The following is a 26,560-nucleotide window of genomic DNA, read 5'->3' on the forward strand; positions in this document are numbered from 1 at the left end:
GAAAATTCCGGTGTGGTTTTGCAATGAAACTGACACACAGAGAGGAAGAGGGAGGGGAAGGGCCGCACAAATGTCAAACTTCACTCGACACTAGATGGATTCTCTGCGCCTGTGATCCACTGCATGCGCGCCGTCGGTAGTATTTTTTTAACTAACTGTCCTCTTGTGGAGTTTCAAGGCTCTAACTCAACAATGGACTCTAATATTACGGAACTAATAGAAGAATTCATGGAAAGTGCGTTGGCGCAGTGGGTATGTCAATCACCGTTTGTCATTTTGAGAGGAAAAAGTCATCGTTTAATGGAAGCGCATCATTTATCACAAAGCTAAAACCAGTAGAACAAACAGGTAAAGCTGGTCGGACTCTTAAATTCTTGCCGTTGTGCAGGCCAACAGCAAAATAATGTCACCACTTCTCCTTTTGGGTGCTTCCCTGCCTCAAAGTCACCAGCTTTGTTTCTCTTCCGTATCCTGTTGGTTGTTTATCATTTTTAAGAAACGAGTGATGATTTAATGCGGCGTCTGCACGAGGAAAAATGCCGACCTTTCTGGACAAAACAATCGGATTAGTTACTGGACAGCTGAGCAGCGCTCCTAACTGTAAATCTAAATAAATAACCACGCAAAATGTATCGGTGCCCCCACTGGACCCTGTGTTGCTCTACTGTTGTCCCCTCCTGAGGAGAGGTCAGAGGTCAGGCCCACCAGCGGCTCTGCAGCTGGCTCACTGAGGGCTTTGCACCACTGTGAGGCAGTTTCAATGACAGGAGAGCTGGCACCCAGCTTCACACTCACACACACACACACCCACACACACACACTCACACAAGCAAGGACACATCCACCCCGTGTTTAGACTGTCACGGGGGCCTCATGCTGCTCTGCCTCACCTCAACTGGAGCTTGTTACTGTGTTTACAGACAGTGCAGTTTTAGAAGGTGCATGAGGGAATAACCCTCATTATTGCAGTTTACACTGGCACCACTGAGGGAGAGAGAGAGAAGCGAGCACTTGGCTGCAGTCCTGTTTGGCTGCCTGTCACTGTGAAGTGCTTCTCACTGTGAAAGGAGAGATCCCACCTGTCCGAACAGGTGTTCCGATTCAAGCAACTTCCTGTGTGGAAATGCGTGCGTCATCCAACAGACCACCCCCCGCCCCCTCCCTGTTAGTGTCAGATATCTTGCTAATAAAAACAACAACTTTGTTTCTGCTGTCACAGGTTCAGCTGTTTGAGAAGATGGTGGAGAGGGAGGACAGCGTTCCGCTCTACAGCCAGTACATGGAGGTGAACTCGGTGTCACAGAGTGCCCGAGCTTGCTACACGAGGCTGACCAACGGGATTTTCCTCAATGAGGTCATGAGAGTCATGTAAGCCCGATCAATACACGCCAGATTTACCGCCTTGGTTCCATAGAGGGCGAATATGTTTGATCACAACGTGTAAATATGAACTCAGATCAATTAAAAAACCCCAGAAGATTCAAAGCTGCACTTAGTTAAAAGGCAGGCGTTGAATATTTGCGTTAAGCAGGCTGCAGCTGGCTGAATGTACATTCCTGCATGTTGTTAGCGCTGCTCTTCACGCACGAGCGCTCAGTGTCAAGATCTTTGTTGATTAATTGCAAAACATGCCACAACATCATTCAGCGCTGTCATCTGTAACACGGGGTCTGCAGAACGCACCGCCTTCATCCACAGTTTGATGCATTCCTGTTTGGCACAGAGTGCAAAAAGTTTGCATACGTTGATTTGTGGTGAATTTATTATTCTGAGATTTAATCAAATCCGAACAAACCTTGTCAACAATTCTTTTTTATACCAGCTGATTCCTTTGAGCGGAGCAACTGGTATTTCCACATAAACCTGCGTGTGGATTTTTAACAGCCTCATTAATGTTTTATTCACTCCGCTTAAGTGCAGCATCACATAAAGACTTTTCATGTGGAAGGATGAGCTGTGCAGCCACTCCGTACGCCTGCTGCCTTCTCACTGTCTTCTCCGTGTTCTGCCCAGAGACCCACACCCCAAGGTGGAGCGGCTGTATGAGACTGACAGAGATGATCACACGCTGAGAGTCCAGAACTTCTCCATTTTAAATCGACACATCAGAGCCTTCTACCAGGTAGGGGGAGGTTATTGGGGGAAGGGTTTGGGGGTGGTCAGGGAGGAGGAACTTAGCTCAGCTGAGGTTGTGCACGTGCAGCTAATCAGCCTGTTTTGCACCATGTAGTCATTTGAACATGATTACAGGAAGTGGCCACATTAGCAGCTCTGACTTTCCGGGAGGACTGATTTGTGTTTGCGTTGCCTAAAGGACTAATTGTCTCTGTGTTTGTGCACAATGATTATCTATACACCGACCTTCACCCACCTAACACTGACCTTCATCTCTCCTTGTGGACAAAAAATTAAAAAAGGAAGACGGTCGGAACATGAATGCCTTCCACCAGACTTTAGCATCAGCCCATAATGCCAGTGTTTGGTTTTCTACTTGTTTAGCATCTAGCACAAGATACTGCTGTTATAGCAGTTTTGACCTGACCGTGAAGTATGAGCTAACAGCTCATAACAAGCTCAAAACAAGTGTTCCCTAACTAAGGCCCCTCTTTGTGTGTCTGTTGTGGAACTGTGGGAATGTTGCAACAGCGTGAAACAGGCTTCATTAGCAACCAGGATATTGATGGTGTTCTGTTTGAGTTCATTTGTCAATATTTCCTTCTCATTTTGGGAAAAAAAAACATTGAAAAACAATACCTGAACTCATTGTACATTCATATAACATAACTATTTATGTCTCCAGACTGAATCTCTCAGCTAATCTTCTAAACTAATTAGCAGCTAATTGTAGCCACTGGAGAGTTTTTCCTATTCTCATCGCAGCTCAGGGAAATAAATCAAATCAATAAAAGAAATTACAGGAAATGCTGAGACCAACTTGTGACCCATGACACACTTCATTCTTGTTTCAAAATTCTGAAAGCCCCATCCAGTGTCTGTTCGAATAATGACTTAGATAACTCCATTCTCTTGCTGCGACACTTGAAGCCCCAAAACCAAGTCAGGGAGCACGAAATGGCTCCATTGTGGTTGGCCTGGAATAACTCACAGCTCATTATAAATAGAACTGTCTCGCAACAAAAAAAAAAAAAGCCGAGACGTCCGACAAAGTCATAACTCAAGGCTACGTCAAATGTTGAGGGGGGGGGGGTGGCTCGAGTATATCCCTGCAAGGTTCTAAAAGCACTTTACTCATGTGAACATTGCTTATGACGGTGTCATGGAAAGTTCGGGGCGGCGCAGTGGATGATATTCAACAGCGTCCTATCAGGCAAATAGGGCAACAACAACAAAGGCGGGTGATTTCTTTGTCACCATTGTGGCTGCGGTGTGTGAGGGAGGAGCACGAATCTGTTAAACGACAGTACAATCTCCTTAATGGCGTGCTCCGCGTGCGCCCATGGTGGTAAAGGAAATGACACAATTCCTTCCCCATGGAGGATGACTCAAAAGCTTCTGTTTTCAACAGCGAACACCTCCTCCGTCACCCGTCAGGCGCACCGAGCATCCACCTCACTTGTCACACAATGCAGCTCGCGTCTGTAAGCTTTCACTTCCTGATTGGTTGAGTCGCCCAGAGGCCCCTGACGGCTCAGACCAGTTGCTAAACACGAGTGATGACTGAACAAGTCTCATCCAACCACAACGGATAAGACCCAGACTGGTTTGTCTACGCTGACTTCTTCACGCCCTTGATCAATTTGGGAACCTTTTGAACACATAAAACTGTCACTAATGGGTGGATTGTAGTCAGATCTATCACCTCTGTTGAGCACCATCATCCCTGGGAGGTCAGGTCTGACTGTGTCTATTTATAACTGCAATCAGAAGCTGGATAAAAGTAACAACAAAAAAAAGCTGCCAAAAGGAACCTTGAGAGGAAACTCTAATCTAATTGTGCTAAATGACGACATTTAAAAGGCAGCGTTGGAGGACTCAGAGGCACCAGCTCATATTTCTGTGTGTCTTAGGTGCTGCTGATGTGTGTGAGACAACAAGCAGCCTGTCTGTAATTTTCTCAAGGCGAACGTTTGTGCTTCATCGCTGCACACTGGCCGACGCGAGGCCGTGGCGGTTTAATGTCCTACATACCTTCAAGGAAGAGAAATTTCAGGTTGGCTGCACACAAGCCTGATAGCAAAGGATGCAGCTGGAGGCAGCGCTGCCCCCCCCGGTCCATGTCCCGGTGAATGTGAGGGACAGCAGTGACGCCACTGTGACCTCCAGATTCCGTATCAATGGCTGGGAAATTATCTTCCTCGGTGCAGCAGCAGCTTCATTTAGCAATAGTTAGAGAAGAAATCAGGACAAAACTGGCGTCTCCTTCTACAGTGTGGGCCTGTGCTTAATAATAATGGATGCGCTTTAACCTGGTCTGGCAGAGAAACCTCCGGAAGAAGCATCCAGAGGTGATTCCGAATAAAGAAGATGAAGAAAGGGAAACGTTTAAAGCGGACCTTTCCCGCTGAAGTGTGACGGATCCCCGTGAACGGTCTACCTGGACCCGGAAAATGAAGCAGCTACATAGAACTCAGCCATGATTAATTGAGTTATGCGCCCCAGTGCTCTTCCTACTGTCACAAACATGTGGACGACAATAACTGTTTTGCATGACTGTGAAATGGTCCATATCTGATTATAGATTCAATAAATACATAATATTACAGGGGGGGATTTCAAAATTGCTGCTGTATAAGTTCTGATTTTGCTGCACCCTCCTCCATCTAGGACCTGAGAAGTTGTTTTTAACCTGATGTGTCCAGTGTTTTCATCACAGAACCGGGTGGAAAGTTAGCATGTTGTTGATCCGGGCAGGCGGACAGACAGAGCAGCCCAGCCAGCCGCGGGTGACGCCTCATATTTTCCGCTCTCTTTTCTGCAGGAGAACATGCAGCAGTTGATTCTGATGCCTCTGCCAAATGTTGCCATCCTGGGTCAGGACCCCCTGACAGGTACAAGATAGCATCACGATCCTATCAGCGCCGTGTCCCTCAGCCCTGAAGTAATTATATACGAGTCCATATCTGGACTCTCTGTGCCGCGCATTAAGGGCGATAATGACCCCAGGATGGCGGCGGGGTGGTGGCGATGGCCGCGATAATGACGGCGGTGATGATGGCGGTCGTGATGCTGATGACAGTTATTTCTGCGTCCTCAGAGGCGGCTGTGGAGGAGCTGAGACGACTGTTGCTGCTGTTGCTGGGATGTGCCGTACAGGTGAGCTCAAACACACGCACACGTGCATGCGGAATGCCAAGGTGCACGGAGGCTCAGGTGGTGGAGCCGTCACGCCGGATTCAGGAAGGTCGCTGGTTGTTGCCCACTTCATGTGGAAGTGTCCTTGGGCGAGAGGCTGAACAACAAACTGTGTCCTCGCTGTCTGAATGGTTGTTATTTCTTATTGTGCTTTCAGTGTGTGAGCGTGAGTGTGCGCCTGCAAACACACACAAGTTTAAAGCCCTTTGAGAGGTCAAAGGAGACAATAAAAGCTGTGTTGTTTCTCTGCTGCAGTTCAGCCTGGTAGTTTGAGCAAATGACATTTCTGCCCCTTGAGCAATGTAGTTTGTTAAACTACCGCTAAAATAATACTTAATAAATAAGCGCTAAAGAATGCAACATGTGGTGTAAAAAACAAGTCAGCTGAGACACAACAGGTTTATTGGTGAAACTTAAACTCATCGATGCGTCTTGAAAAACCACAACAAAAACCACAACAGGAACTGGAGGCACTAATATTAGATGCTGGGGCAGAATTACAGGCTCTTGAAGTTATTATTATTATTTTTTTAGTTCCGTTTGGCTCTAAAAACATCTTTGCCAACACGCATGCATCTGTCTTATTAGTCAGAATGTATTGAGTTGTCAATTGAGTTGTTAAATTATAAAAAAGATAGATGAAATAGCCGATGCAGCACCAAATATGAATGTAGTTTAAGTGCTAGCGTATCTACAAGACATAGGTCACTGTAGTATGTAGTTCTGAGTCTCCCAACACCTTTGAAAATCCCCATATATTGTATAACTACAGTTTAAACACACAGACACACCTCTCATCTCTCTTCTCTGTGTCTGCAGTGTGAAAGGAAGGAGACCTTCATTCAGCAGATCCAGTCTCTGGACATAGAGACACAGGCAGCCATCGCCGGCTGTATCCAGCAGGTACTTTCACGCTGTAATCAAATTAAACACCTCCAGACACCAACACCCTCACTGTCAATATTAGAGGAGATATTAGCCAGCAGAGGTTTTAGAACAGGAGGGGTTTCTTCTGTTCTGTTCTTCTAAATATGATTTAGCAGAACATTCCTCTGCTCTGTGGCCTGCAGACAGGGAGACTGGGACTATTATACCCTCGACTGGGGCTGGAATCCAGTGTGAAAATGAGCTACTTGTTATTCTGCTGGCAGCTTTAAAAGGACCCCTGCGTGCCCCTTGCTGCCACTGTAGGATGAATCCTTCACCCCTCATGTCTAACTCCACACCTCCACCTTTGTCATGCCCCCCACCCTAGAGAATACGCTCCACTCTGTAAAAAATACCCCCTGTAAATAATTGCCGCCATTATAAAAACAGCATGTTATTTGCCAGCGTGCCTGAATTACATTAACAGCATGCTGCCCAGCAGCTTTTTTCCTGCCAGTTTCCTCTCATAAATCATAGAGGTGTGAGCGACTCTTCCTGTGTGACAGCGTGCACCCCCTGCTCGCCGCTCGTATGTCTTTCACCCGAGGACATATCCGACCTGCCAGCATGACCATTATTGCGGAAGCGGCGGGGACTTTTAAACACAGATGCCTCTCCCCAGCGCGTTTGCACGCCTTTCATGCCGTCGCCACCGTTTCTCCTGAGATCTGCCCCCCCCTCCCCCCCGTCCCTCGGTCATCTTTAAAAACCTGGTAAACTGTCCTCGCAGGTGACTCAGGACCCTCGTACAGTGCTGCCGCTCCAGTGGGAGGAGCTGGTGGAGTCTGAAGGCCTGGACCTGCAGCTGGTGTTTAACTCCATGACCAAGCAAATCCAAAACCTGCTGGCCCAGCGGGACTCTTTCCTGGAGGTACCACACCTGAAAGGAACCATTTTCCAGGGGGGATAAATATGCTGTATTGTCATTCTGTCCTTATGGCGTCAACCCAACCTAATATAAGTGCCTGGAAATGATTGATAGAGTAATTCATATGTGAGTTTAATCAAGGGATTTAGAAGGAGAAGGGACTTTGTGTAATATCTAAAGACGGGGGCATGCAAAAGTAAGTAATTAAGTAGAGCAATGTGGCTTTAACGGTGGCGCCCTTTTATCTTTCTCATCTTAAACGAGGTGTCGCCGCCGTCCCCGAACCCAGAACATGCTTTACCTTGTTTCCATAATAGCGCCGCTGTGCGTCGTTACCGCCTCTGATGTACTCAGTTTGATCTGCGCGGACGTTCGCCAGATATTAAATTTTGATGAATTCTTCTTCTTATGAAAACAGGACTCCCTTCTGCTCCCCCTGTTTAATTCATGTCACTACATAAAAATACACATGGAGAGCAGTAGTTTTGCATAAATTTTACATAAAAGAGTATTAAAGCCCAGAGGTGTGCGCAGTGTAATAACACTGTGCTCCATGTCGGGGACAGTGCGGCACACCAGGCCGATCTGTGGCGCTCTTATTTGGTGGGCGTGGCTTGGTGCCTTCTTTTTTATATATTTTCCGCTGAACAAAGGCAGGTGCAGCTGTGGTTATTGTTTTGTGAAGTAAATTACATTCAGAAGATGAATCAGAGATGAATTCAGCCAGGAGCAGCAGGGAAGCAGCTTATTGCCCTCACGGCCACGCAAACGTGGACGTTCGGGCCTTATTGGGCGTGCTGGCCTCAGAATCTGCCCCGCGCGCTCATAAAGTGCTCTGAAGTAAAACCGCGAAAAGCTTTATTCGCTGTTCGTCGGTGTCGATTTTCATCCCAAGGTAGCCAAAAACAAAGTGGTTTGATTTGCTCCGTCATCTCAGATGGAACTGATTTGTGTGATACACAGCAACAAATCTGCTTTAATCCTCCCTGTCCAAATCTCTGCCTCTCTGCTCCCCGTCCTTCGCCGCGTCTCTCTCCATCCTGGTCCCAGAGGATGGCAGAGCTGTGCAGGGAGCAGGAGAGCCAGGCAGACTCACCCACAGCACTTCTGAGTAGCCACGGCGAAGAGTCCCCCCAAGGTCTGACGCTCCAGCTGGCGGACAGCAGGGCCAAAGTCCGCCGCCTTAAACAACAACTGTGAGTCCGTGTAAAGAGTAAGACCCTGTAGAGTAGGAGTCAAACCTCCTCTGCTGTAATACACAGCTGACTGCATCTCTCTCTCTCTCAGTATATATATAAAATCACAAAACAGTGGCATAAAATGTCATTATTGGATCAGAAGCAGCTGTTACCTGTTTTTCAGAGAGGACAAGGATGATCAGGTCTTGGATTACAAGCAGGAGATACAAACTATGGAGGATCAACTCAGAAAACTCCAGAAAGAGGTAGATTCAAGGACTGTTGTCTTTTTGTCAAGAATTCTTCAAAATAATACTTTAATAGAGTGGAAACAGCTAAATAAACTCGGTATTAGCCCAGAAAAGTGCCCATATGTGGCCTATATTATACATTTATCAGTCACGGTCAGGCTGCAGCTGTGGGTAAACCTGTGCAGTAAATAGGAGAATAAAATCAGGATGTTTCAGGTCTTTCTGCTGCCTGTTAAGATGAAAAATGGAGGAAGACTTAAACTTCTAGGATCAATAAGACCTAAACAATGCAACGCTTGGATAGAGTTAACATCTCATTCCAACCTTAGTAAAACGGAAAATCAGCTACCAATGGAACTGACAAATGAGTGATCCTGTGAGACGGACGAGCAGCAAGGAAGAGAGAGCTCAGGGTCGTCAATGGTTCAATGCTGACTAAAAGGAATAAAATCAAAAATGATTCACATTCAAGCTGGATTTTGGAAACAATTCTTATCAATAGTGGCTTTAAACATAAATCTAGGAATAATAACAAGTGGAATTGAACTCCGGACTCATTTGGTATAGAATTGTTCTAAATTGTCATTGTTGTATTGTTGAAATTTCTTGTTTGATTGGAAGAAGGTTGTTGTTGGCGTGGGGTCCTCACAAGGCATTGAAAACAAGGTAGCTTCATGGAGGCAAACGCTTGATTGTTTTCAGGCAACAATCAGCACCAAATCTGTGGGAATATAATATAATGCAAAACAGAATAGCACCTCTCTCTCTCTCTCACACACACACACACACGCACTCGCTCTCTCTCTCTCTCACACACACACACACACACACACACACACACACACACAATGAGTTAGTCAACATTTGCTTCGTTGCACATACCATCTGACCTCATCCCACTGGTGCATTAATGTGCATGTACTGGTGCATCCGTGTTTGTGTGTGTATGTGTGTGTGTGTGTGTGTGTGTGTATGTGTGTGTGTGCCTGTAGAATCGAAGTCTGCAGGCTGAAGCGAGAGGCATGCGTGCACTGCGAGATGAGCTGGACTGTGCCCGAGAGCGAGCTGCCCGGGCTGAGCAGCTCCAAAATGAGCTTCAGAGCTGTAAAAACAGATTGCGCAGCCTGGAGCTAACGCGCACACAGCTGAAGGTAAACACACGCACATACGCACACACACACACACACACAAACACACATACACAGACGCACATAAATATATATATATACAGCAGATGAAGAACAAGAAATCACTTATTTAGCGATTGTTCAAAATGCTCACAAAACCCAGAACCATTCCAGGTTTTTTAGCTAGCTATTTGAAAGCTTCCGCTGGTAACCAAATAGAAATGAAACTGACCTTTAAGGAATTCCTGACTCAGGTAGTGCAAAAAGAAAACACCAACTGTCAAACAGTAAATTTGTGTGTTTTGTACATAACTTCAGAGGCATGTGAGTGAGCTGGTGGGTGTCTTGCAGGAGCAGCAGCAGCTGTGTGCAGCCCTGCAGGAGACCAAAGCTCTTCTGGAGGAGCAGCTGGCTGACGCACGGACGCGCTGCTCCTCACTTCGGGACCTTGAGAGGGACAACCTCCTTCTGCGGCAAACAATCATGGATGTGGAAGCGGTGGGTGGGATTCTCGACTCCTTTGCATTTTAGCAGTAAGCACCTGTCAAGCGTTGCCCCGCCCACTGATCTTTGGGCCACGTGCGCTCAGGAGCGGGACACCGAGAGGCAACGAGTGGAGGAGCTGATGGAGGTGAATGTGACCCTGGAGACGGACCTGAGGCGCTGCGGCGCCGTCCCCGCCGCCGTGCACCAAAGCTTCCTCCATTCTGAACCCGACTTCGAGGAGGAGCTGATGGAGCTGATTGGTCAGTGTGCCGGCCTTCATATCTCTACCTTTCACTTTAGACATTTTAATTAACTGATAAGGGGAAACACGGCGAGGAGAGCATATTTGGAAACAAGAGAATATGGAAGTGTATATGTTTATGCTTTCTCTTCTGGCTTTTTTTTTTTTAATATTCTTTATCTCAGATCAGAAACCACTGAGTGTTGAAGTGGGCAAGGCGTCGATGCTGAGGCTGCTGGGGGCCGAGCAGGAGAACGCAGAGCTGAAGCGACTGCTGGAGGAGCTGCAGGCCCAGCAGGAGGTCAGGGCTTTAATGAGTTCCTGATTAATGCGCCAGCAACTTGATACTAATCTGAAAACCTTTATGGATTCTGAGGAGCACTAATAACAGCAACAGTGCCGCTGTTGACTCACAGGAGGAGTAATTAATGCCAGACTGTTGTGAGATGCAAGTGTTATGGCAGACAGAATTTTTCAACGGAAAATGGTAAAAAATAAAAAAATCTAGCCAAAACAGCAGATTGTTAGTCCGCCACAGCCAGGAAACCCCGCAGAGCCACAACTCAACTGCCTTAAAGTTATTTATATTATCTTTTATCACAGTTGGTGTCTCTGACTTCTTTACGATATAAAGGTTCCTCCTTTACTTTGGTTTGGATTTATTGTCTCTTCCCTGCAGGTTGATTCTCCGGACATGAAGGACGAGCTGCTCTGCCTGGAGATGAAGCACCAGAACACGCTCAGAGAGGTGAGCTAACTTTGCTCTTAACCTTAATTCCAAGTGAAATGGTCGACGTTTCGCAGTCGCTGGACCGCCTGAAAACAGTTTTTGGCTTTTTATATGTGACCTTCAGTTCACATGAGCAGAAAAGAAGAGTAAGAAAAATTTTCATTTAGTAACTACTTACCTGTACCCTGAAGAACGAATATATTCAATAGAAAGAGCCAAATACGTATGACAGAAGACAACTGCAGCTATTTTCTCAAAAAAATCATTGATGAATTGAACAATTGAAACGCTTAATTACGCTGAAAGCTCTCTTTCAGCATTAACTGTGATGATTACCATCAGTCATCCTGCTCAGGCTAGTTTATGCTCGTCACATTCATCTTTTTGCACTGAATCTAGAGGTGTCTCTTGAAGAACTCCTGTTTCAGACGTTTTGAGTTTTGTCCTGGTTCAGCACAGAGGAGATCAATGAGGAAGCAACCCTGGAGGGAATACAAATATGTGCAAAAACCTTCAACTCGCACTTTCTTTGTTGTCCTGTCACATATTTCAGTTTGAAAACCTGAAAAATGAAAATACCACTTTGAAGAGGCGGATGGAACAGCTACTGTCCGAAATGCAACATCTTGGCGGCAAAAGAGCGGAGGACAGAGAGGAGGAGGTAAAAGCAGAGAGAGGAGTCCAGGGTGCTGAGTCCTGCAGGGAAGAAGGGGAAGGAAAGGTGAGGATGATGGAGGAGAGAAGACGGGAGATTATTGGGAGCCAGAGGGAAGCAGGAGTAGGAGAGGAGGTTCTCCACACTCAAAGTGTCGCAGGAGAAACATGTGAGAAGGCGGTGGTGTCCCACAGGAGGGGAGAGGCAGAAGGAGGGCAAAAGGACAGAGAGAAGCAGGACAACGGGGTGACACCATGCTCAAAGCCCCCGGAAACGCTCCAGAACGATGCAGCTATCACAGCTGCAGATCAGCCCGCTGCCTCCCCGTGCAGACCTGACCTGGACCTGCTGACAATCCAATTCCAGGAGGCCCAGGAAGAGGCCGACAGACAGGCAAAGGCAGCCCAGGACCTGCGCTCCAAGCTGGCCGAACAGAGCAAGAGAACCTGGGAGGCCGAGCAGAGGCTGGTGGTCCTGGAGGCTGAGCACCAGCATATGAAGAAAGCTGCAGAGAGTCTGGCAGACGCACGCAGGAAGATAGAGGTGGGTAATCCAGAACTAACTCTGATTAATGGCAGGATTCTTCCTGACTTTTCCTGGCTGTTTCCACTGGCCATGATCACAAGCCAGGCCCACCAGCAGATTCCGTTGCACAAGCTAAATATCGACACTTCCTGGCGATGCACGTAAAGAAGAAACGACTCTACGTTGTGTTCGGCGGACTGGCCGGACTTTTGGATGAACTCTGGAGTGTTTTTCGCAGGTTCTTCAGTCTGAAGGTCTAGTCATGGAAGAGGAGCTGTGCCGCCTCCGAAGCCAAGCAGAGCTGCACCGGCTGCAAACCACGGTCATCGCCACCCTGGAGGGAGAGCGAGCCGCGCTGGAGAGAGACAGGGAAATGCTGCGCAGCTCGGTGGACGGCATGCGCACCGCCCAGCGCAAGGTTAAACAGCACACGTGCACGGAGAACACAGATGTCTGTCATATGAGGGAAGGACCAGGGATAATATGAAAGAAAAACATGAGATCACACGAAAGATTTAATTAAACAACCGGCTGCGTCGTGCAATCATCAAAGAACTTCGGTCTTTGTTAGAAAGTAACTAAGTCATTTATTCACATTATACTCAAGCATCTGGTACTTCCACTTCTTTCTAACATGCCTATATGGGCAGACATTTTGGATTAGATGCAAAATACAGTGTTTAATGAGGGTTTTACTGTTAAATTGCAAGACATCATCCAATTTGCAAGCTAAGGAAAAGAGCAGCGCCATGTCAGCATAAAAGAAATATCATTAAATGTGCTCATGAATACCTTCCATTGAGAGTGATGTACCAAGACCTTTTCTAAAAGAAAGTCCATCCTTTAGTGTTGCTGTTAATTCTGTAGCAACAGGAATATTTTCCGCTGTCTTGGAACCACAAAATCCATTAAATCCGGTTTATTAATTGATGCCAGAACAAGTGAAGCACAGATTTGGGCATTAAGAACCATTAAACAATTATAGCTTCAGACAGATTTGAAAAAAATAATTGAGTCTATTAAACAACAATCCAATAATACTTATTTAAATGCTCTTTTCTTGGTGAAAAAATGCACCCTTCCAAAAATGGATCTCAGCGCTGCACAGGATAAAAGGACACATCAGAAGATTGGTGCACGGTGCACGGAGACTCCGCAGGGCCTCTTTACTTCGTCTTTTCTCTCTCCTCAGGGAGACCAGTTAGAGCTCACCGTTCAGACAATCCGGTCCGAGCTGGAACGTCAGGGTCGCAGTTTAGAGAGCTCCCGTCGTCGGGAGGAAGAGCTGGAGGCAGAGCTCCGTGAAGCCACCCTGGAGGCTGAATCTCTGGCGAGGGCTCGAGACCAGGCCCTGCTGGAGGCCTCCAGGCTGGAACAGGAGAAGGAGGCCTGCCAGTCAGAGCTGGACAGTCAGCGGAAGGAGGGCAGGCAGAGAGAGAGGGAGGCTGGGAGACTGAGGCAGCAGCTGGAGAGCACCACCCTGGCCTTGGAGCACAGCAACCAAAGAACATGTGCTCAGGATTCTGAACACAGGTACGTGCAGCCATGTTCACTCACTTAACCTTAATTATAAGCTTAGGCTGCAATTAACTTAACAAGGCTTCAGAGAGGGGCTGTTTGGCTGCAGCATGTATTTATCCATAATGTCAAGTCTTTATTCACCCTGTGTCTGCCTTGTGATGCTACAAATGTGTGTGTGTGTGTGTGTGTGTGGTGTGTGTGTGTGTGGTGTGTGTGTGTGTGTGTGTGTAGAGTTGTGTGTCAGCAGCTGTCTGAATCCATGGAGCTCTGTGCTCGGCTGCAGGACCTGGAGAAAGAGCTTCGTGGCAAATTAAAGAGCACAGAGGAGGGGAGACAGCTGCTGCAGGAGCAGTGCACAGACGCTCGCGCTAGCATTAATGCCCTGTCTCAGGTGTGTGTCTGCATGTGTATGACATGCTAGTTTGGTTCCTGACAGTAATTGCTACTGCAGGGATGCGGCGGTAGCTGAATCTACAAGATTTAGTAAGTGATTTCAAAGTGACCGTGGTTATTGTGACGTTTGTGGCTGGCTTAAGTCATAAACCCAACAGATAAAGAAAAACATAGTCTTTATCCTGACGCAAAAGCTGTCATTGAGGATTATCCATTTGTTTTCTTTTAACTCGCTGTTTCATTTACCAACGATTGCAGTCTTCTAACCTGTTGTTGCACCTTTCGCTCTGTCCCCAGGACCTGTACAGTGAGCGCACACGTTCTCAGGAACTGTCTGCTGAGGTCCAGCGTCTGAGGGAAACCCTTCAGAAAGCAGAGGCTGAGCTTGTATCCACGTCGGCGTCCCTCAGCCGGTCGCAGGAGAGAGTAGACTCGCTCTCCAGGCTCCTTGATCAAAGCAGATTGGACAACAGCAGCAGCAACGCAGAGGCGGTCACTAATTCGGGCTCCTCAAACACGGTTCACGTGTGTCAGTCACTCAGCCAGGAGTCCTCATGTGTGGAGCAGACCCCCGCGACCAAAGAGGGCGGCGCAGGCGAGACAGAGCGACGGCTGAGGGAGAGACTGGCAGCACTGGAAAAAGAGGTGTGTGAATGTGCCTGACAGTCCTAGAATCATATATCAGCCCCTGATGCATTAGCAGTTCTGTACAGACGTGATCTACATTATGATGAAATGTTTGCTGCGAAGAGGAGGTCATCGTTATCCTGAACACGGCCTTTTATTACCCGACCTACTATATACATAAATATCTACATAGAATTTCAGCCACTGTTAATCTTCCTTATCTTTCCTGCTGTTCTAAGCTCTGACTCTCAAACATCCATGTACACACGCGTACACACACACACACGCGTACACACACACACACACACACACACACACACACTAAATGTGCAGCCAAAGGCAGGACTCTCCAGGACAACCAATGTTAGCAGGTTCCTATCAGTGACTTTGCTCCATAGCCATCATAGGAACCAATAAGATGACTCTTGAATGCAGCTGCTCAGATAATGCTGTGGTAAATTTCTTCTGGTGATAGTTCAGATGTGCTGATGAAAAAGGAATCTTCGTAGACACCGACTTGGTTATGAGAGATGTTTATTGGAGAGAACAGTCAGGTATCAATCGGACGCTGCAGCTTGTCCGAGGGAGGTTTCGTGGTCCTGATGGTGAAGATCTCCGAAATGCTTTGTTCGGTAGACCCTTATATATGGTCAAGTAAACACATTCCTTTCTTGTGACCTCGTGACACAATATAACCAACCAAATGGTATAGAGTCCAGTCTAAGGGCCCAAGAGCCTGTGGACCCCTGTACTCCTTCACAACAATTCCCCATAGGGGAAAAACAAGACATTAAATCCCGAGCACAGAAAAACATAGGTGACAGGACACAGAGGTAGAGGCCTGCTGAGGATCAATACACAGGCTTCAGATACTACAATGCCATGATAAATGTCCACGTTACAATAAATATAGTATTATTAGGAAATAAAAAAGGAAGGAAAAAAATAGATATATTATTTTTTTCCACAGTATTTCGTATGCCATAAAAAGCATTCGGTAATTTTACATGATCTGTCACACACTGTTGACCACAAGGGGATGGTTTGTCATTCTTTAGGACCCAATTGTTAATCACACATATTTTTCAAACAGTAAAAAAAAGCCAGCAGTCATTATTTATGTCAGTCGTGGATCTTGCTGCATCTCCGTTTACTTCTGGACCTCCCAAAGCAATTTGAGGACTGAGCAACTTCCCAGCCCCTCTCATTGACTTAACAGTGAGTAGATAATCGGCTGCGCTCGTTCAATCTATTTAATCCTCAGTTGCATCTCGAGCTGCGCGCCTTTAATGGCATCAGCTGATAACAAGGTGGACAGAAGCTCTCTGAATCCTGACACACGTAGTTAAATACCTCAGAGTTTCTATTTTTTTTTCTTTTACATGATCAAAATTTCCATCTGAAATGTATCCAAGCAAAAAGTGAGAGCGATAGAAATCCCCCGGGATCCTGTCTGATCCTTGTGTGGGATTGGAATGAGAAGAATCCAAGTCCATTAATCTATTTACTGTTAACTGCAGCTTAGTCCACATTAGGCTGGCAGAGATGCCGACACTACGGGGTGCCGCTCGCTCATTAGAAATAACCAGTCCTCCCCTTTAGCATGGCGAAGATGCAGCCATTTCAGCTGGGTTTCTTCCTCAACATGCAGGAGCTGGGATGGAACCAAATAAAAGCCCAGCAAAACACAGAAGGCGCAAAAATAATCTTCCACCTTCTGCATTTGCAATTTAGGAAAATACAGCACATTATACACAATCCCCAATCAGCAGACTCCTTTATTAATCAGGGCAAATTACAGTGAAGGAGTCACAAAATCTTCGGCAGACTTGCTAATTGGATACTACAGAAATGCTTGAATAGTAAATGGCAGTTGTGGACTTATTTACAATCAGATTTGTTTTTCATTCAGATGCACAGGAGAACATTGCCCTTTGTGTCTGCACTTAAATGTCAAGTATTCATGACAAAGAATGCAGTGGGAGAGCAGCAAAAGGATGCTATTTTCTGCAGCTTCTGCCGTTAAACATGATGAAATTCTCTCTGTCAGAAGGCTGTGGCGGTCACAACACAGGACTCTCTGCTAGCGAAGCTCTCCCAGGCCCAGGAAGAGTGTGAGCACCTGAAAGAGCAGCTGGAGGCCCTGCGACGGCACTCCCTCAGCCTCCAGGAGTCCTGCACCAGCCTGCAGATGCTCAACACCCAGCTGCAGGTCACTGTTAACACCAGAACTGACCCCCGCTCTTTATTTTATCACTGCTTCTCTCGCTCAACCCTTTTCTGCTTCATTGGCCCAGGTGGAACAGGGCTCCCAGAGTTCCCAGCATGCAGCAGTGCTGGCGCGCTGCAGTGAGAGCGAGGCCCGGCGCGCCGCCCTGGAAGCCGAGTCCAAGGTGTGGGCGCGTGAGAGGGAGGAGTCAGCCGCCAGGATGGAAGCTCTGAGGCGGGACCACGAGCGGATGATGGCGGTGCAGCAGCGGCAGGAGGCGGAGCTTGAAGAGCTGCTGGACAAACACTCGCAGCTGAGGAGCAGTAACCGCAGCCTGGAGGCGCAGCACAGGGAGCTGGAGGCCCGGTACAAGCACACGCTGGCATCTGAGAGGGCAGATTATTATTGTCATTAGTGCTATTAATAAGGAATTTAAGTTTGACAATAGTGTTGACGGCGTGCACGAGACCTGGCATTGCATCACTGTCAAGGATGACGTCCTAGCATAATATTAAATGTACATTTCCCTTTTAGAATAAAAAAAATTGATTCCTTTCTACAAACAAACCGTAGCCTGAACATTTCGGAAATACATGTTGTTACCATGGAAATTCTGTTAGTGAGGAAAAAAAGTCTCGCAGGCTCTTACTATTTTTGTGTTGGGCTTTCTGTGGTGTTGGTGTTCGGTAGGTACAAGGAGCTGCTGGAAGGAGAAGCCCAGCTGAAAGAGAGGGAGCGGGAGATGGATCGGCAGAGGCGGGAGATGGAGGCAGAGGCCCAGAGGAGACTGGAGAGCGAACGGGAGCTGGAGAGGCTGAAAGATGACAACGACAGGTGATAAACACGGAGCAAGGTTGAACTGTGGCTCATATATGAAGCGCACTGAAGAGCGACTCATTGTGAAGCCAAGGGGGCACATTTAGGTCACAGGGGGGTGAAAACATCATTAAGAATTTAGAAGGGTTAGCATTTGTGCTAAACAAAGTGACTCAAGCGGTCTCTGCTGACTTGAATCTGGGGCTTTTTAATATTCACTGTATTACGTGTTGCATTCACTTGTCCAAACAGCGTGGGCCACCAGCATTTAAAGGAGCAGTAATGTTCACGTTCAGGGCCAAATGTTTCACCCCAAAATCACTGCAAGTGCTGACTGAAGGAGTCAAGGGATTAAACCCTCCACCTCACGAGCCGCTGAGCCGAGCTCATTATTCTGCTGCAATTTGCTGTTCAAGTTCAATATCACCAGACCTCGTGGAGTTCTTTCAGGAGCTCCGAAAACAGGCTGCACTACAGAAAATTTTCCAAATAGCCGGTGAGCATAGTGGTTCATCTAGCAGCTAAAGAGGCAGATATTTCCCCACGGAGCCACTGGAGAAAAGCAAAAATAAATTGAATATTGGGCTTAGACTCATCGGGAGCTCACAACTGGTGAAGAATAGTAATTGAACTGGCATGTGCAGCGTTGAGCAGATTGATTCAGGGAAAATGGGAAGCTGGTCAGTGAATGAGCGGAGGAGGGCAACAGCAGCGCTGATGAGGGAGAATGAAAAGCAGGAAGAGGTGAGGAGGGAAGGTCATGTGACTGCAACAGGAGAGTTAGGCATTAATGCAGGGCACCAGGCTGGAGAGCTGCAGAACCTGTCTCAGAACAGAATTATGGGTTTCCCAGCTTATAAATAAGCACACGCCATTCTGGTTCTGGTTCTGGCCACGTTTGCACTACAGCACTTGTAAGAGTGGCAGACAGGCGCGGCGCCATGATTCCAATGTTGGATGGGCCACTTAATAGAGAAAAATGACACTGACGTACTTAGAGTTGGAAATAATTCCTACCTGACACGTTTGTATATGTTGCTTTGAAAGCACTCACGCCGTCTTCTGCTGAGATGAGCTGTAACCGTGCGGCGCTCCGCTCCTCTCCTGTTCAGAGTTAATCTAGCTCACCCAGCGGACCTCTCTCTCTCTCCCTTTCTCATGTTGGACGTGTTATATTCTCTGTAATTGTTATATTTCTCCACAACTATCTGAACAGCTCTGCTACTTCCATGTTTAGAACAAGCTGTGCTTATGTGTTTGCAACCCTTATACCTGCTACATCTCAATTCCTCTTCCTCACCTCGCTCTCCACAATGCTTTTTATAAAACGCCACATCCTTGACCATGCTGTATTCTATAAATGGGTACTTCTCATACCAGTGAGGAGAAGCTCCTGGCCCTGTGTTCAAAAGAGGAAATGGATACTTGGATGTGTTGATGGTGTCAATTGCCAATTTCTGCTACCTAAAATGTAGTTCTGGGCATGTGCAGTGATCGTTTTCACAACTATAATGTACAGTAGCCAACAGAACAACAGTAGTGAAAGTCAACAAAGCAGCAGAAACTTGCAGAACACAGATTCATCTCCAGCTGACAGGTCCACCAGCAGCTCCTTCTGGCCCACCAACAGGGCCCTCCTGCTGCGCTGAGCCTGGACAGGCTTGTGGAAATGGTGTTGACACTTGCGATGAGGCCGCATCTGGTGACTCATTTCAAAGCCTCTTGACATGGTTTAATGTCCGTCGAGCCGTATTTTACCTGCAAGCTAACATGTCCAATGAGCTCAACCGTTTAACCGACCGTTTGGTTGGTGGATTTGTAGGCTGCAGACCCAGCAGAAGGAGTGGTTGGCACTGCAGGCAGAGCTGCTGGCTCAGGGTTCGGTGCTGAAGGGGGAGCTGAGTGCGTCCCAGCTGGACCGGACGCGTCTGGAGGGGGAGCTGAGTGGCCTGAGGGAAACCAACCAGAGCCTGGACCTGAGCAACGCGCGCCTCACCAGCCAGTACCAGGTATCAGGCAGGAGCGCATGTGAAAGTGGTTCTGGGCACAACTCATAGGAATTTTTTCTTGACTGGTGTTTCTTGTCCAGCTGCTAAATCAGCTGAAGAGCAACATGGAGGAGGAGAACCGTCACTTAATGGAGCAGAACCAGACTCTGCTGAAGGATAACCAGGCCTTGTTGGAGCAGAGTCTGGTCCGTTGCGACCAGCACTACTCCCAGCAGAAGGAGTACCAGTGAGTACACACACACACACACACACACACACACACCACACACACACACACACACACACACACACACGAGTCTGTGCTCGTATCATTAAAATACCCACCAGAGTAGATATTTGAGTCTGATTTCACAGGCCAGCGGCCTTCATCAATCATCATCCTAAATGAGTGATAGCGCGTTAACGCACAGTTAAAGGCTTAAAACACTGAAAAACTACCATTTTATGCTGCTCTGTGTGAATTACCTTTTAATTAATGCTGAATTATAAAAAAAAAAGTGCTTTACCTTCAATGTTTAATGGGCTAAATGGATCTTAAACTTTAAACTGTTAAATGACTGATGAAATAGGATGAAACCTGATTGAGCCTGAAGCTCAAGCGGACGTGACAATGAAAATATTAAAATGAATTAGTATTTTTATCAAAGTAGTGAATAAAAACATGTGAACATGTGGGAATCCATTGGCTGCTAACCTAAGAAAGTGAGTGTGGCTCTTAATCAGAAAGATAATTAAATTTCGAACCTAAATCTGCTGGATTTGAAAACAAACTGTACGTCCTGGAGGTTTCCCTCATTGGGATGAATGCAGCTGTTTAAACAGAATTACGCCCTAAGCAGACATCCATCGCTTTTAGAGGAAATAGAAGACAATGCTCGTGCAGATTTAACACATATTTTACTCAAAACACGCCTCTAAACAATTAACTCCAGCCCATTTGTGCCCTGCGTTTGCAGGCTAGTAGCTCCATCAACCTGTTAAAGCATAAATGCACCTCGGCTACAGGCCTCCCATCACTCAGACAAGCTTCCTTCAGTGTATTCTGTAATTTACGGTCCCATTTCACACCAACTCCTGCTGAAATCCATCATATCTGTATCAAGTGCCCCACCTGCAAATGTTTGCCAAGTGTTAAAGGAGAAAAGGATTTCCAGTCTCACAGACGAGGGTTTTGTTCAGTGATTGACGGATATCCAGTTTTCCTGGATAAGTCATCGATACGCAAGCTTTGAAACAGGCAGAGTATCAAAAACAGCATCCAGCAGTGCGATGGAATGAGAGAGAAACTTGCCAGTGAGCCTTTCGGGTGAAACATCATCAATAAAGATTGATGGGTGTATGTAGCAAAAACTGATCAACGCTGGGAGGTGAGTCAGCAGGCTGAGGAATCAGTGTGGAACCTGTGGTCTGAACGGATCCTCCATCTTCTCTGGTGCAAACTGTTCATCTTAGCTTGGGGCTGCCAGTACGACCTAGTTCTTTGGACCTGCTATAGAAGCAGAGCCACCTGCAGCAGCTCACGGATGTATTCAGACGCCTTTTGTTCTGTCAATTGTGCCTGTTCACTATATATGCTTTCATGGTTTTGTCTGACTTTAATAATTTTAGTGACTGATAAAGGTTATTATAACTGAACAATAATTGGTCCATTAGTCTATCACGCTTAGGGCTGGATAGACTTTGAAAGAGATATATGTGAGTCGTGCAACAGAAACAATTAAAAAACCTCCTTAAACTGTTTCTACTTCAAAGAGTCCTGGCAGTCAGGTTCCACTTGTCAGTAATGGATTTATAGTCAGAGGCTAATTTAAAGACTATATGCACACCTCCATGTTCTGCTAGTGACACAAAACCTCAATTACTCCCTTCCTTCATCTTCTGCCTGGCTGCTTTGTTTGACTGTTGTGTCTTTCTGCAGGGAGAAGCTGAGCGAGCTTCGCCGGGAGAAGCAGAAGCTGGTGGAGAAGATCATGGACCAGTACAGGGTTCTGGATCCCAGCATGCACCCTCCAGCCAACAAGGCCAAGTAACGTATTTAAGCAAACCCCTCCTGACCGTATACTCCCAGACCTCGTCAATTGAGGATGCAGCTATGTGATGAAGAAGTTGACACGCCGCGTGAAGATGATGTCACCATGCCCAAGTGTGGGTGATGTCATTTGGAGTGTGACATCAGCAGCTTTGTGTCTGCCAGTAGAACCTGAACATCTCTTTACATCAGAAATATGGGCTTTACTCCACAGCTTGTGGATTCTATAACCTGATCCATGACCATCTGAACATTTCAAGCTTTATGAACCACTAAACAGAAGACAGGACCAAAGCTGCAAGGGTTGTCTCATTAGGACAGTTACAGAATTCACACATACTGTACAGTAAGCAGCATTTTACATTTTAAAGAAGCAGAATCAGCGGTTTCCAGAAGGAAGTCAAGATAAGTGTTAGAAATTCAGAATCTGGCACTAGAAAACGCTGCACGGCTACATTTGAAGAAGCATCAGGTTGCTTCAGATGTCTGACAGCTGGAGGGACAGTTCAAAAATGACTCAACACACAATCCGCAGGCTAATCCTTTATCTTATAACACGCGAGGTGTGATAGATGTTATTTTAGCTGCAAGTGGATGGAGCAGCAGGAAAAGAGTTTGTCTGTAATGTTGAAATGACGATTAAAAAGTGAATCTGGGATCTGCGAAAAGCGGCTGATGTGCAGACTGACCCTGAACCTGCTTTGGGTCCGAATATTTCATCAGAAAACAAACCCATTAAAGTTCTGTGAACAGGATGTAGCTATTGTGAAGTATTCATTACGTTCTCTGCAACACACACACACACACACACACACACACACACACACACACACACACACAATCTCCTGTCTCATCCCTCTTTGTAAATGGTCCCTGTCTCCTCTGCCCTCACAGGAAAACTAACAGGTTTGCAGACAAAATGAAGAAGCTAATCAAACCCCGAGTAGGAGGAAGAGAGGGACGTGCCATCTTCACTGCTGCAGGCAGCGTGGAAAACCTGGCCGACGGCACCGAATTTACATCTGACAGTCACACAGCTAACCCTGGTGAGACCACACACACACACACACACACACACACACACACACACACACACACACACGCGCGCACACACATATACACACACACACAAGTAGCAGCAGACAGGGTTTCACAAAGATGCGCTCTCGCTCTCAGCCCATCAAGCGGGGGTACATGTGCGCATACAAATCAACTCATGACTGCCAAGTGCCGGCAGCGCTGATACCTCACTGTTCTCCTCAGATCGCTACCTGGAAAGCGCCAGGTCATTCTGAAACTGCCACTGCCTGTCAACGGCAACGGGAACACAAACAACAGTGGTTCAGTTCACTTGTTGATGATGCGTTTCTAAAGCTACAGCCTCCAAGGAAGTGACATCCATCAGACATAACACAATGACCACCTGTCTGATATTCTGCAGGTCCCACTTTTGCCACTAAAAACAGGACTCCAGTACTCCCCTCGTGTGTGCTGTGGGCTCTGTCACCAGCAGCAGATCCCTTAAGTACAGTAGTTTGTGAGGTGAATCCCACAGATGTGTCCCACAGACCTCAACCCTCTTCCATCCATTCCTGAACCTTATTTTTTTCGTCCTGCTGCAGCCGGCAGGAGTATCGTTTTTATTAAAGGCGCTCGTGGTTTTTAACAGTACTGATGTAGGTGTCAAAATGACATCCACATGGATGACAGGAACCGAGGTTTCCCAGCAGAACATTGTCCAAAACATCATGGCTTGTCTGCTTGTACTGCCCACAGTACATCCTGCTACCATGCGTTCCCCAGGTAACGCCTATGCACGTGAATATACGTGTGATGTGAATTCTCAAACTAGGCCACCTTCTTTCATGGCTCTGCGGCCCAATTCGGACCCGCAGAACCTGCGATGGAATGCGTATCCTTCCCCTTTTTGGAGCTCTTCTATTGGATCCGACGACCTTCACCTTCACTGCCCACGTCCACTGATGGGCCCGGATCACCCATGACCCCGTCGCCACAGACATGGGTGTGTTCAGCAGAGTTAGGGGCAGAGGGGGGAGCTAGTGCGGCCTGGTAGAGGAGGGGGAGGAGCCCGAGGTGGACATATGAGGGGTGGGAGGTATCCCCAACAATGCTGGTGGCTCTTGGGGCAAGACGGGGTGAGGAAAAGGGGAGAGCAGTTATTCACTTCACTTCCTGTCAGCGCTTGTAACAGCTGATGGTTGTCGATTCTGTACATTTCTTCATTTCTATATGTTCTTACATAGTAAACTTTGCACCTGGTCATCTCGGCAGGGGTGTTTTCTGGGGTGCACAGGCTCCCTACAGTACACAATCTGACAGTCTTGTTTCATGATGCAAATTGTGATGCGTCCAGTAGACACGCTTACCTTCAGTTCTGGCTACAGGTGATGGACTCTGCTAGCCCGCAGCCAAATCAGCTGGAAATGATGTGAAATGACGTGTAAAGTGCATTTAAAAGCTGAATAAACAAAAGGAAACGGGAACTTGTCGCTAAGCTTGGACAACGACGTACTTTCTTTAATGCAAAAACTCAACAAGCCATCATAAATTCACCGTATAAACCAGTGTTGCATCCAACAGATTATAGCTTAATGTTTGAGTGGTTTATTTCATTTTGTGACTTTCACAACTTCACCGTTGTTCTTCCAATTACATCAGTGCTGATAGTGTTCCGTGTCTCTTCGCTCTCTTTAGCACTCCTGGAGCAGACACATACAGTAGTTTATGTTAAATGCCATAAAAGCAGAGTTAATTCAAATTCTAATCAAAATTGAATTACGGCATGAGGTGACATTTAAAATATACAAAGGAGAATCAATTTATTGCATTAGAGGAATTAAGATTTAAATCATTCCGCAAAACATATTGCAGTGAACTTATATGTTAATTATATAGGCTATGTACCCTTTTACGTGGAGCAGACAGAATCCTTTTATATTAATTTTTATCCACATACACAGACTTTGGGGCTGTCAGCAGGTCAATTATCTTTGCATTTAGTTTTGTTTGTGCGCCACCAGAATGTAATGATGCTGTACTTTCAGCTTGCAATACTGTTGAGGCTCTTGTAAATTAATTATTCAGTTATTACCATGACCTTTGTACAAACAACAGTAATATGGAATCAGCAATAACCTGAATTAATTTCTCTTTCAGACCCCCGAAGCGCGCCGGGATCGCCTGTTCCTGGGAGAAAAGTGGAGCCAGACATCTCAGTTCCTGGGATTCCCACCACGCGCCCGGGGTCAGGGGGCCGGCGTAAGCTGGGATCCCGTCACGGCTGGGGGCTCGGATTGGCCAGAGGGGGCTCTGGGCTTTCCCAGTCGTTTAGTCCCGGTGATCATAAAACACCACCACTCCTGAGGCTGCGCTCTGCTCAGAACACCCAGGCGGTTGTCTGGGAGGGAGAGGGGGATGACCAGAACACGCCCGGAGCAGCAGACGCGCTGCTGGAGTCCAGCTTTGACGAGGCTGAAGGTAAAAGAAAGAACGGGCCATTTGCTCAGGCCTTTTCAGTGTCATCATTAAAATAAAGAGTGCGTTCCGTTTTTTAAGTTAAGCAAATCAAATCCGCTCAGTTATTTTTACAAAAGCTCCATTAGTTTCTAATTATCTTTATTTTTCTGCCTTTCAGACAATCAGAACTCCAGCAATGTTCTGCAACAGTCAGAACCACAGTCACCTGTACACTGAAACATTTCTCTCTCTGCTCCTGGCAAAGTGGTTTATTCACTTTACTGTAGGGTTGTTTTTAAAAATAAAGTCTTTCTCTGGTTTGAATGGAAATGAATCAATCGCTCATTCAATATCGATTGATCTTATGAGCAGACTGAGGGAACCACGCTGGCTTGTTTTTCACGCGTATATGTCAAACCCAGGGTCTGAGGGTCCCGTCCTGGAACCTGACAGCAGCCAGGGTACCTCTGGAGGTTGTTCTCCATCATCATCATCATCCTCTCCAGACTCTCTGGAGGGCACCAGTCGGGGATTTGTGGTGGATGTGAGGTCTGGCCTCACTTGTGGACACTTGAGGAGTGTGGGAGTAGGCGGCTGGAGGTCTTGAAAGGCTCGGCAGTGCTTCTCCTCTTCTTCCGTAGCCTGTGGAGTGAAAACTAGGGAAGAAGAACTTCTTTGCCCATTCACACACCAGCAGGGTGGCAACATTGGTTCATTATCTTTCCCTCTTCCTCCCCACCCCAGAGGAGCGACTGGAGTTACACTGGGCTGGTGACCTGTTCCCTTTCCTGTTGACACTCCACACCTTAAGTGTACCGTAATATTGTGCATGTGCAGGTTTGTAGCGTCACCTAAACCACCTCTTATCAGCTTAGTGACAGCTTGGTAATTTGAATGGGTGTGTTGATGCAAAGAGGACCCTGATGTTCCTGAGCACAACAAACATGATGAGAAATGAAAGGTCAGAATAAACACAAACCAGTCAAAGCTAGTGAGTTTGTTATTGTCTACATGATGATAACTAAAAGTTCCACATCTGTTGTGCTGCTGATCTTTAATAACCAAGGGCTGGATTTAACACAGGAATCAGAATAAGTACATAAATCCAACGTTGAGTCTCCTCGTTAACCTCGGACTGGCTCTGTGGACAGTGGAATCAAAATGAAGATGCCACACCT

The 26,560-nt window shown here is 46.8% G+C and overlaps 1 protein-coding gene and 2 long non-coding RNA genes across 4 annotated transcripts; 1 reads left to right on the forward strand and 2 right to left on the reverse strand.

The window, feature by feature from the left end:
• Window positions 1-49: 49 nt before the first annotated feature.
• ccdc88b (coiled-coil domain containing 88B) lies at window positions 50-25,712 on the forward strand. Of its 2 annotated transcripts, none has more exons than XM_057043143.1 (28): window positions 50-252; window positions 1,220-1,368; window positions 2,014-2,122; window positions 4,940-5,009; window positions 5,216-5,274; window positions 6,133-6,216; window positions 6,971-7,111; window positions 8,159-8,304; window positions 8,471-8,552; window positions 9,530-9,688; window positions 10,016-10,162; window positions 10,254-10,410; window positions 10,577-10,692; window positions 11,071-11,139; window positions 11,675-12,319; window positions 12,540-12,719; window positions 13,494-13,834; window positions 14,054-14,213; window positions 14,513-14,860; window positions 16,893-17,054; window positions 17,140-17,417; window positions 17,742-17,885; window positions 19,690-19,876; window positions 19,957-20,102; window positions 21,795-21,902; window positions 22,800-22,951; window positions 25,083-25,403; window positions 25,561-25,712. In XM_057043143.1, the coding sequence occupies exons 1-28, from the start codon at window positions 124-126 to the stop codon at window positions 25,617-25,619; spliced, it is 4,848 nt and encodes a 1,615-aa protein (XP_056899123.1). In that variant the 5' UTR covers window positions 50-123; the 3' UTR covers window positions 25,620-25,712. The 2 variants fall into 2 exon arrangements, with proteins under 2 accessions (XP_056899123.1, XP_056899124.1); XM_057043144.1 differs by having other exon boundaries at window positions 16,896-17,054.
• On the reverse strand, window positions 15,360-19,696 carry LOC130531239 (uncharacterized). Its single transcript, XR_008952049.1, has 2 exons — window positions 17,701-19,696; window positions 15,360-17,437 (listed from the first exon to the last, which is right to left on the reverse strand). It is a non-coding gene; the product is annotated as an uncharacterized LOC130531239 (long non-coding RNA).
• On the reverse strand, window positions 24,418-25,226 carry LOC130531238 (uncharacterized). The gene is made up of 2 exons (XR_008952048.1): window positions 25,062-25,226; window positions 24,418-24,625 (listed from the first exon to the last, which is right to left on the reverse strand). It is a non-coding gene; the product is annotated as an uncharacterized LOC130531238 (long non-coding RNA).
• Window positions 25,713-26,560: the final 848 nt, after the last annotated feature.

The sequence above is a fragment of the Takifugu flavidus genome, chromosome 9 (assembly GCF_003711565.1).
Source record: "Takifugu flavidus isolate HTHZ2018 chromosome 9, ASM371156v2, whole genome shotgun sequence".
Taxonomy (NCBI): Eukaryota; Metazoa; Chordata; class Actinopteri; order Tetraodontiformes; family Tetraodontidae; genus Takifugu; species Takifugu flavidus.

Excerpts from the sequence above, each read along its gene's own strand:
- ccdc88b (XM_057043143.1), top strand. The coding sequence starts at position 124 with ATGCGCGCCGTCGGTAGTATTTTTTTAACTAACTGTCCTCTTGTGGAG. Across the intron at positions 10,693-11,070 it reads AGCTGCAGGCCCAGCAGGAG|GTTGATTCTCCGGACATGAA; the intron begins GTCAGGGCTTTA and ends TCTTCCCTGCAG. Across the intron at positions 19,877-19,956 it reads GCCTCACCAGCCAGTACCAG|CTGCTAAATCAGCTGAAGAG; the intron begins GTATCAGGCAGG and ends TTTCTTGTCCAG.